Below are 12,959 nucleotides of genomic sequence, written 5' to 3' on the forward strand. Positions count from 1 at the left end.
ACATCTTTTGTATTACCCTACATTTACGATACGTAGTTTTTAAATAATATCCGCTGACGAATGACCTATATATTATATTTTAATTTATAATGACGAATAGTATCATAATAATATGTCATACAGTCGTTACTATACTAATATATATTTACTGCATATAATTAATGTATAACGAATAAAGTAAATTTGATTTCAATGTATAAATATATATTTCTAAGACAATAAATAATGATAGGTACCAGCGGTGAATTGACTAGTCAAAAAAATGTGTTGAATAATAATATTAATATTCTTATAAATGAATAAATTATACTGCCTTTTTTTGTGTAAATTTAATATAATAACTCGTTAAATTATCACGACTCCTCAGGAAAAGTTTTGAAAATATCCTAGGTAAGGTACATAATATTATACTACTAATAAACCTATCACTCGTCTGTATATTCAATTACTATAATACAATATTATTATATAACAATGTTATTATCGCGTCGTCAATTAATAACACATCTTAACCGCGTCGATAATATTATAATTATTTTTAATAATTGATATATATTTTATAAATAAGTATTATAGTTGTGCGTCGATGCGTAATTTATCGACATTCGCAATAAATCTACATCGTAATAATATTATTATCACAAAAACAAACATAAAATTACGCGAAGTCAAGATTAGATAATATTTTTATTTTTTAATTGTACGATCTATTCATTTTTTTTTTTTGGTACAATAAGCATAGTTTCTGATTGTTGTTAAGTTTAATACATATAGTCTTGAGAAAGATGTCACTCGTCGTTAACATCTGTGAATAGTGATATTAGGTATAATATTTGTATTTCGAAGTTTGACCCGTCTGTATTGCGCTATTATACATTGACAGTCAATACCATAATGTCCATTATATATATTTTTGTACATCATAACTTCAACTCTTGTTAATGTTTGGGTACACAGTATAGTTACCTACTGGCTACTAGTTACCGCGGTACAAACAATTAACGTAGTTCGTAATTATGTTATTATTATTTAATTTTGCTATACAGTCGAGTCGCGATAACTCGAACCTCAATAACTCGAAAAACTTGACAACTCGAATTTTTTTTATTTCCTAGAAATATAAATTAATATAAATTTGAGTTAGATATCTCGAAGCGAATTTTTATCTTCTTTCAACTTCGAGTTATCGCGACTCGATAATAATAATAATAATAATAATAATAATACGTCTTGTCATCGTACGAATACCCGTAAGCCTTTATTCGTCAATAATGATTTATCTATATAAAAATATAGGTAGATCTAGGTATACGAGTACAAACGTATAATAACAATTATATAAATGTTTTATGTACACGTATAATAAATATAGTCACATCCTTGGTTTCACGTTTTGATTTAATAAGATGTCTTTTATAGTTTTATATATTTCATAATTTTATTTTCGAATTTCATAGACGTTCACCTCGTCATATAGGCACATTGTAAATATATAAAAATATATAATATATAGGTATGCTATTCTTATATACCTGAACGGATAACAATATACTATGTACATAGGCGTAACTAGTCCTTTAAGTTATGGGAGCTATAGATTCCTAAAAATGTTTTATAGCAATTTTTTTTAAATTAAATTATTATTTATTGTTTCTATTGATGTTTACAATTTACTTGAATGATTATTCGTTTATATGAAACTGTTTAGAGATTTACTCTAAAGAAAATAAACGATTAATTTTATAAGTAAAAAAAAATTTTTAAAAAAACATTGAATATTTTAATAAAAACTTTAGATTGTCACACGTTATTTGTATTTTGTTATGTATATTTGCAGATATACATTGGTTGGGGGTCGTAGGGGGCAGAGCCCCCCCATGAATCGTTACATGTCTGCCCTTGAAAGGGCTAAAGCCCCCCCCCCCCAAAAAAAAAAATTGACCACCCTACGCCTATGATGAAACATTATATTTTTTTATATTGTAGACAAAAATAATACTAATATCATATTAGTAATATGTTTATAAGCACATTCATTTACCCAAAAATTCTGGGGGGGGGGGCTTTTGCCCACCCAAGCCCCTTCCCCTTACTCACACCTATGACTATGTATACAATAATACTTAGCGATGATGAGGAACACACATGATGATATTAGTTATATTATCTACATAATATACAAACCACAGTGTATAGGTCATGTTATATTTATAATTGCACTTGACATCAATTAATTACTATTATTATAATACTGTTGTCTATTAGGTACTACGAGTAGGTATCACAAAATTATTTATTTTGTGTTGGTATAAAGAGTGGATCGTTGTGTGTGTAAGTTAAAATTTAAAAAAATATATTTAACTAATTTCATTTTATTTACAATTTATTAAAATCTATTATTGCTATAACTAATGTTAAAAATAATCAATACAACAGTTCAGTATACATTTCAAACAAAGAATTCATATTAATTACATTTTGTATGTTTTTACTTTCTATCACTTACATTATCTACAATTTTAAACTCATAACAAATGTTTTTAAGCATATATTTCGATAGTTTTTATTACTTCCTATCTGGCACAGTTATAGTAACCAAAATTGATTTTGAAAAAAAAATGCATAGTTTATTATAAGTAAGAAACCATAATACAATTAAATTTTTTCAAATGTGTAGACTTGTTCAACAACGAATAATATAATATACGGTATGTAATACGCGCTATAATAACGGTAGACATGACTTTAAATTTTATTTTAAGTGTAATTTTTTTATAGCTATTATTATGCGTTTAAAATAGTTTTCTTTCATTTGTAATGTTTTTAAATAAACGTATTATCTTTCCCTAAAACTCGATAATTATACTGGTGGCTTGATCTTCTAGATATACATTATGTTACAAGGTTACAACCCTATTTACGTTTCCTCCCCGTTGCCGCGGAAAGTGGAAATTGAACACCGTATTTAATCATTTATAAAATTATATAACTAATAAATGAATTATTATGGTATTTGATTTGTAGCTTTATTTTGTTTGTTACGATCAAGTCAATATTCTTATCGTATAATGTGATTCATAAAAATTGTAAGAAAACAAAGATACCCAATAAATAGTAGTAAATGGAAAAATATTATGATTTATTAGGTATATGTCGAAATAGTAGGATAAATCGATACCTATTAATTAGTGGCAATAAAGAAACTGTCATTGTGCAATGGCTCACAATAAAATCTCTCAAGTAATCAAATACTAATTTGATTACAACAGTTTATTAGGATTAAGTTACAATTCATAAATGAAACATAAATTATTGTATTATAATTTATTCAATTTTCTATGACAATAGTTCAAAAATATTTAATTATTTATACGTGAGTAGGGTATGTTTAATTTAATATTATTAAATCATTATTATTCGGAGTTTTAAAATTATATTTAAATATTATATTCTATACATATTACAATAACACTGTAAATTAGCAAAATATAAAAATTGTTGCTTTAAAATGACTGTATATATTATATTAGTATATATCTCTTATCTATTTTATGTTGTACATCGACTAAATACTTTTAGATCTCCTATATTTTTATATTAGAGAATTAATTCAATAACACATAATATTAACTATACATATATGTGCCTATAGTAGTATAGTATATGTTAGGGGTAGTCAACATGAATAAGTTCGTGGCCACATGGATAAATACAATGATACCAAAAGCAAAAATATTTTTAGATACGTTTTTTATAATTAAACAAATTTTTAGAAATGTATACTTAAAAAATTCATAATAGTTATAGTATAACAAATAAATTTTAATTTTATAAATAAGACGCATGCCGCATTTAACAATGACAAGAACCACATGTGACTCGCGAGCTACAAGTTTGTCACCCCTGTATATATAGGTACCTATATGTACAACATTTTTATCATGACTAGTGGCGAATGTAGAAATTAATTTCAGGAGAGGTTAAAAAAAATTTTCAATTAATTATACAACCAAAATTAATGGCCGTACCAATCATACATTTCAGAAGGGGTTTGAAGCCCTAAAATCCTCCCTAAATACGCCACTGATCATAACTGATATATATTAAGAAATTGATATCCTCGACTTGATATTATTTAAATAATCCTTCTTAATTCTTTTGAAAAATCATTCAACTACTGATGATAACAAAAAGGTATAAAATGTATTGGGTTAATCAATGTGTATATAGTAGAGCATTAATTATTCATATTAATTGAGACGGATGGAGTTGATAAAAAAAAATGCTTAAAATAATTTTATTGATTAATTGCAAATTAAATTAAATTAATTTGCAATTAAATTAACCAAATAAGATTACAATTAATAGTATTCAAAATGTATGAAGAATTAAAAAAAAAAATATATAAATTTATACGAGTAAACATTTATTTTTGTCTGTACGTTTTATTTGAAAGCAGTTTTCTTCTTAATAATATAGATCTATCATGCCTTATAGATTTAAGGCAATAATAAGAACACGATTGTGTTGTGATTTAGGTTGGTCCTACAAACATGTGTTTCAATTGATTTCAATAATAATCGGAAATGCATAAAATGCTTTGACACCCATTTAATCAACATGTGTTTCAATTGACATCAAGTTTTAGTTTCTATATAGCAACTATATTATGTTGAGTCATTATTTAATATCTGAACACCCTCGATCGGTTCAATCTTTCAAATAATTTTCTAATATTATTATATCTATATCACCATTACTTTATAATTGTCAATTACGATAAGTCGATAACTTGAATAGATCATATTATTATAGTATCGATATTTATGTGTATATATATAATACATATACATATATTAATTGTTAATTTTACATTACTGAAATTGACATTGTTTAATTAGTTTAATAGTTTATCAATAATAATGTTAAATAAAATTTGTTTTTTTTTTTTGACATTTATAAATGCTATCTATAATGTTTGTTTAAAAGTTTATCAACAATAATAATGTTAGATGAAATTCGTTATTTTACAATAATATAAATTGTATATATATATTATATTAATGTATGTATACACAAAAATCTAATCTTTAAACGATTTTTATGACACTTCCGGTTAATCGGGTTGTAGGCATATCCATTGTACTTAAGTTGATGACGTTGCTGATTATACGACAATTATTTTCTCAGATCAATCGAAATGTCTAGTGTGTAATCAGCTTTAGACATGAGCATACAGTTTAAAAATGATCAGTTAATCTTTGTCGTCGTTCAAACTATATTCATTTCAAAAAATATACATCGAAGATACTTACATATTCATGGTAGGTATACTTATTATATTAATACATTTATATATCTCTTTAGAACGTTTCTATTATATATAATATAATTATTATATATTATTGTATTCTATTATAATTATATTCAAAGCACAAGGGTTTTAGAGAAAACGTTCACCGATAAATTTTACTATTTCCCAATATGATATTAAGTGTCTTTTTTTTAAAAAAAAACCACTTTATTCACTTTTGCATCCAAAAACTTATTGGTTTCTGTTTTCGAAACATGCTTTGTAAAAATTATCTATTGATACCTTTCTGATTTACTTACATTTTTTAATCCAGATACATAATATTATTGTGTGTGTGTTATAGACTATATTGTAGGTATATCATAAACAATACATATTAATCATCAATTTATTTAGATTATCTAATTAAAACTTTATAAGGTTGTATCTATGGCTAAAAATATCAAACTTCTACATCGTTAGTATTTCATTACATTTTTACCTAGTGTGAAAGTGTTTATATGTCTCAGTGACTCACTGATCTGATTTAATACCAAACTAATTAAATTTAAGTAGTATCTATATTTAGGTTACATAGATACTTTCTTTATTAATATTATTATACGGACGGAGTCATAGTGGCGCCAATCAATATTTACAAATACGATAGGTACATATTATACAACAGTCAAAATACAAACATTTTGAAGTTGGTGCAAATTGTTACGATTTTATTTTAATTCCAAAGTGGTAAATTTTTCTCAGATGCCTGAATTGTTAGGAATGTGTGATTAAATACATGCAAAGTGGCTTAAAAAAAATTTCAACCAAACTATGTCGTATGTAATAAATTGTCATTAATAACTAATAAGTACCTACAAGTTTCAGTTGTATGTATTAATTAACTTTTATATTATTTTTTAAGAAGTACCTATAAAATTAATTTTACCTAAATAATTTAATAGGCATATTATTATTATTATTATTTTGAATATTTAGTATTTATATTACACTAAAATTAAAATGTAGTACATCTTTATTCATAATTAAAGGAACAAAACTAATTCAGAACTAAATTCAAACATATCTATTGTACAATTAGCAAATCCAATATGATTTATGCATTTCATTAAGATTTACATTATAAAACTTTATTAAAATGTGATACTTAATATAAGGTTTTTTTTAAGTTATCCAAGTATACATTTTACATAATATAATCTTAAGTAAAATACTAATAAATAATAGCAATAAAACTAACTTGATTCTTTATTTAAAATGTATTTCATCGTTTTTTGTTAATTTCACAGGCTTGTTGGATTTGTGCCAAATCGACTAACATTTTTCTCTAATAATCAGTAATAACATTATTAGGAATAATATAATATCATTAAATACTAACGCTGTTTAGCAATTAACAATATAATAAAATAAGTAAAGCAAAATGACAAACTCATAATTAGTATAATACAAAATAATGACCTTACATTTTAAATATTTATTAAAAATGAATTTAAATAATTAAGTTTATTATGAATACTGAGTAAATTACCGAACATATTTATATATTTTTATTGCGTTCGTCGTTTACAATAAGTACCAACATTTTAATTTGTATTTCCCAGGATCATCATACAATATATAATACAGTATTTGTCGATGTTATTAATTCTCCTAAAAGACCTTTAATAATTATAAATTATCAACAATTTGAGTAGATATATTATATTTTTAAATAGTTACAATAATGTTATATTTAAAACGGCTGTTTATTTGATTTAACTTCAACTATGTACTTATATTTTGTACAAGGTAGGATACCCTGTATAATTACATACTGACACGTCTTACACTAACAACGTTTCTATCATTCTACGTGATGTATGTCATATTTTTTTTTTTATATAATATTTTAAATTCAATGGTAGTAATGTTGTAGTAATAACCGATTAATCGATAAAAATATGTCGTAAAATATATATCCATCACCAATGATAACAATATCAAATAAATAGTACTTAATAGTTAAGAAAAAACCACACATAAATCATAAAACTATGACATACGCTGTTTGTACTTATATTATTTATTCACTATAAATATATCAATTCAGTATATTTATAACCTTTTGTCTGGAAAAATTGAATTTAAATATTTATTTTGTAAAAAACATTAATATATATTATTGTTTCAAATAAATGTACGAATACATTATACTAGAAAATTCTCACTTCACCATATAATGATATACAATCGGAAAATCGTGTGCAAAGGCCGATTGTCACCAAAATCGGACAAAATGGTTACAAAATAAATTTTAAATTGTTATTAAAATAGTGTATGCAAAATAGGATTTTTTTTTTTTGTTAGTGTATTTGAAATGAATAATACAAAATGGTTTGGTAATTTAAAGTTTATGTAATATATTAAGTATAAATTATATAAATAAAACAAATATTTAGTGATAACTTATGTTAAATACACATAATAATAAATAATTTGAATTTAGTTAATAGTTATACAAGCAGGTAGTTGAAGGCACCTAATACTATATTAAATGCATACTATTTGGTTGTCGAGTAACCAAAGGTGACTATTGTCGAAATTACGTATGTAATTGCAATTGGTAGGTACTAGGTATTTACATTATTAATAAACAGTATTATTAAATACTATAAAATTATATATGAAAATACCAATAACCGTAACAGATGAGCTATGTAAAAAACATTAAAAAAAAACAATAGAATTATAAAAAATATTATTAATAGAGTTTACTGTTTAAAAACTAATATAATGTATTATAGTAATTAGTAAGTACAAATTAAAATATTTAACTTACTGTATTTTGTATTTTGTTAAAAATAATTGACTAAAATTATCCATTTTATATTTAATATAATATTAAATATTGACAGAATATTAATAAATATATAAAATGCAACTTTAAAATGTACAGGACAGTATAAAAAATAATAAATATATATATTTAATATGCATACCCATTTGCCCAACCCTGAGTGTTCTAGACAGCCACGTTGGGCCCGTCGTACAGGATCGTTTAGTGGGGTGAGCCAAAGTCCAAAAGGTGTTTAATCTTTGGTATAGTAACAAAAATGACATATTTCAATCATTTTCACTTAAACTATAAGATTATATTTTATATTATATACATACACTATTTAAAATTTTTTATTTGAACTAATATAATATACAAATATAAAACCATAAGCTTGATTAGAATATTTGTATGCAGGTACATACCTATATAAATATGATTGATTGATTTTTTACATAAGTGGAGGCGTTATTGCAAAAAAATTGTGTCTATATAAGGGATGAAATAATATAATGCGAATCACGTCCCACCATGCGTATTATCGCCCTCACTTCGACCACTGCTGGACTGAGTGCCTATCTACCGGTAAACCACTTATATAAATTCATTCCACGCCACACCGACTAAAAATTGATTTTTTTTCCGACGAATTTTTATAATTTATACATTTTTTTTTTAATTTAAACCCATCCCTTTTTATCCCGTGTCACGAGACCCCGCCAAGTCTTTGACGGTCCAGCAACTTATTGTATATACGTATACAAAGTACGGGCTAATATGCGTATATCATGAGTACCAATACCCATCACAGGCAGCTTCTAACGAAACCGTTAAATTATTGAAATCTACAAACACGAAGGTCAGAACTTTATGTGAAATATATTTCAGCCCATAACTCAGTTGTAAATCAATACCCACATATATATAAAAAAAAAAAAAATTGTCAGCGTTCGAATTGTGTGTGTGTGTGTGTTGAGGGAGAGGATTGAGTCACTCTTAAAAAATATTTTAACGTATTTCTTCCGATTATATCTTAAATAATGAAACATTTAAATTTTAAATTTTCTGATAAGTAACTCATATATTTTTTCACTTTTGAAACCTCTTTCTAATTTTTGTAAGTATTACGTATTAATTCATTTCTTCGTTCCGTCAATCACGGTTTTAATTTGTAGTAGATATTAGTTAAACTGTAAAATTTTTAAAGGTGCGGCAATCGTTGTAAATATTGGAATATTTACCTACATTGAATATAAATCATAGTGGTGTAAAGGTGTACTTATGCATAAACATACTTATAATACAATATTTTATTATTCTATTGATCGCTAAACCCGCGTCATAATATATTAATACACATAAATAATTATTATAACACCTACATATAACATATATAATACCTACCAACCTACCTACGTATTTTTTCTACGCGGTCTTAAATTATAAATTCTTTTCGAAAACCCACCTTACTAAATTGGTTATAAAAAATATACAATATACGATGTAAAACATATCAGTGGAAAATAGTCGAATAGTCGCTGTTGAGTGTAGGCTGTTAAGCTAAAGTTTATAGATCTGAAAAAGTAAATTCGTAATTCGTCTGAATATCGTGAGGGTTTCATTTTCGGTTATAACGGTTTAAGTAGTTACAAGTTATCGATCGCGAATATACGATAATAATATGAACGATCGAATTAAAAAATCGGTTTTGAAGTTTGAACAACAACAACAACTATACAAACCACTTTTTAAGCGCTTTTTTTTTCGTTTTTTATAATTCAACGGTTAGCGTTGGTAATAGACGATAGTATTGTATTGTGAATAAAGTGTAGTATTCCGACGCACAACGGATTTTCTAAATCATTCGATCGCGGCGGAAAAAATAACTTTCTATTGATCACTGCGACACGTATCCGTCGTCGGTCGACTTTTATAGTTGTGCGACACCGGCGGCAGATGGCGTTCCGCAAGAGGCCTATAGTTTGTCATTGTTTGAACATATTATTTAATATTTACATACTATTATAATATAATGGTTAGCAGATACCTAAATGGGGACAATAGGGTTACTACCGCGAATTCGTATCAAAAAATTCAAAATATTGGTACGCGAGCTTACCGACGCGCACTGCGCAGCAACTTTCTGCAAGCTCGACACGCCGGCCGGTTCGCACTATACGTCAGAGGAACCACAGTGTCGCGGTTACCCGAAAATACGCGCGTTCAACCATATTATTGTTACCGCGGCAAACATAGCAATACGGTATGCGTAGTTATCCGTAGACGTCACGTTATCACTCGTCAGCGAGTGTCCTGCGAGCCGCGCCGCGACTGGTCGCTAATCGTTATCAATTATAGTAACATTGATACATTGTACTTGTACGTTATACGGTACATGTTATTTGTTAGTATTTACTATTTACTATTTAGTAACAACATCAGTACACAGTTGTGTTTGGCTGTCGGTGCCGATTGTCGTCGTTGTCGGCTCGTAGTAGAAGCCGACTATCTCGTTATCGGCGAATACGATTATAAGTTTTACATGAATCGATGATCCGATAAATATAAATCTACTCCACTCGACGAACTGCCGTTTAAATCCAAGTGTGTCGTGTTTGCTCTCGCACTTCACTCTGCACGTCTGCGTAGTACACTAGTACACATTTGTATACACATTATCATGTAAAAATGTAAAATATAAAACGGATAATGTAGGGACGCATGAAATAATGTGACGTTTAAAGAAGTAAGTGAGCTTGTTTACTCAAAAGCCCTTGTGCTTTCTAGTTTTCACGGTAATTAATTGTACCTCCGCTTTATTTGCATAGAAACGTTCTTGAGCTCTTAGTTATTTATTATCTTTTCAACTTTTATTATTTTTTCTGTTTTTTTGTTTTGTTTTCCATACATCCTTCTTAACGTGTGCTCATAATTACTTTAACAATGCAGCTTTATTTGGCCAACACTTTCCAGACGTATGTGCACGTTTAATAGACAGTTGACACTACCATTATACATATGTGCAGTGAAAAACTGCAGAAATTATGGTAATGGAATCCACTAGTATGGTTAGTTGTGAAATCGAACAGTTTTACACTCCGATGACGGTGACAATCTATAAGAGCTGCTGTGGTGGTGAATATTATGTCCGTTACCGAGTACTGCCAGGTTTGATTTTCATTATATTTAGCTGTGTTGTCCTTATTTATCAAAACATTGCAATAGGAGATAGAATAATGTTGTTGTATTATAAACAGTTCCTACTTTTCCTAGCTATCTGATATAGCATAAGTTTTTATATGATTTAATCAAAAAAGTGTATACACCTATGCTAAATATTGATATACCCACCTAAGTATAGATCTAGTTATAGGTATGATGTATACTGAATTTTATAATAATTTTTGATAAATAATGTTAGTTGAAGTAAAGTATAGATTGATCTTTTTTTTTCATTTAAAATTGTCCATATGTTTGTATTGAAATTTTAAAATTGTTTTTCGAAAGTGTTTTATTTTCTGCCAATATTGTTAAACTTAATAAATAAATAAATTTTCTTATTAATTTCTCTACTTATTTATTTTCTTTCAATTAAAAAGTGAATTGTATGTCTATATTCTTTGCTGCCAATATTGTATACACATAATGTATAATGCAAGTTAAATCCTAATATTAGCATAATACATTCAATATTTTATAATGAAAAATTGTATTTCCTTACCCTGAATCAGGGTTGAGTTCAGGACATTTAATGGAAAATGTTAAGAATATTTTAAATCAAGCTATTAAAAGAATTGTCAATAAAAACAAGAGTCGCTTTCCTTGTATGCTCTCCCATCAAGAATTCTGTCGCTTTATAACATAAATTTCAACAAAGTACATCATGGAATACAATTTCTGTCTATTAAAATTAAACGAACATTAGGGAAAAAAAATGTGACAATAGCATCATCTCAAACTCAGTGATTATTAATTTATTATTTTTATAAATATTTTGAATATATTGATCAAGTCTACTGTTTGAAAATACATAAAATGTTCTGTAATAAATATAATGTTGGTTGATTATTATAAACTATTCAAAATATTAGGTTTTTTTGTTTGCCTTATAGATTACTCGATAACTAGAAACTTTTACTAATCAAATTATATTTTATTTTTTGTATAAATTCTTGTTTAACTAAAATTTATATAAATATACTAGGGGCGTCGAATTTAATGATTGTCTTTTTTTTAGTTAATTTTGATTTATTTATATTTTTATATATATATAATAATGGTTTTAATAATAATCATTTTATATCATTATTTTTATGTAATTACTGATTACATGATGTCTAATTACAATATGCATTGCTTTTTACTTCCTTTGGGTAGGTATATCTTTTAAAATGTATATAATATTGAAAAAATTTGAAATAAAATAATATTTAATGAGTGCTATGAATTGAAAATGGCTCTATTGATTTTAGTAAAAATTAGGCCTGCTATAAGTTTTAAAAGCATGAGTTACAGTCTGGGAAAGGTAAGTTTCATTTTCACAAAATGCTTATTGCATGCAAGTTTTGCATGTATGATATTTATGGCTTGGTTCCTCAGAAAATGTTGATGCATTTGTGTATATATTTTTTTAATGATTAATAATTAGTTTTTAATAAGTTGCATAAATATTTGTTTACAACAAACAATGGTAAATATAACTATATTATATAATATATAATAATATATATTTGGAGTATTAGATATTTTTTTTGTAGGTACCTTCATTATGAAAAAATATATATTTAGGTTATTAAGAATTTTTATAAAAATAATATATAGTACTAA

General features: G+C 26.2%; 1 protein-coding gene across 10 annotated transcripts in view; it reads left to right on the top strand.

The window, feature by feature from the left end:
- LOC113556984 (oxidation resistance protein 1) overlaps positions 1-12,959 on the top strand; it is a 157,203-nt gene that overhangs the window by 118,123 nt on the left and 26,121 nt on the right. Inside the window, exon 1 of one of the 10 annotated variants that reach the window (XM_026962242.2) lies at positions 10,550-10,878. The exons of 8 other annotated variants lie outside the window; for them this stretch is intronic. Coding sequence is in view for 1 of the 2 variants with exons in the window: in XM_026962239.1 (XP_026818040.1) it covers positions 11,177-11,300 (124 nt within the window). In the remaining variant the exon portion in view is untranslated. Of the gene's footprint in view, positions 1-10,549; positions 10,879-10,953; positions 11,301-12,959 lie in introns of those variants that run through there. One more of the 10 variants, XM_026962239.1, reaches the window with a different exon arrangement.

This window comes from Rhopalosiphum maidis, chromosome 1 (assembly GCF_003676215.2).
Source record: "Rhopalosiphum maidis isolate BTI-1 chromosome 1, ASM367621v3, whole genome shotgun sequence".
NCBI lineage: Eukaryota > Metazoa > Arthropoda > Insecta > Hemiptera > Aphididae > Rhopalosiphum > Rhopalosiphum maidis.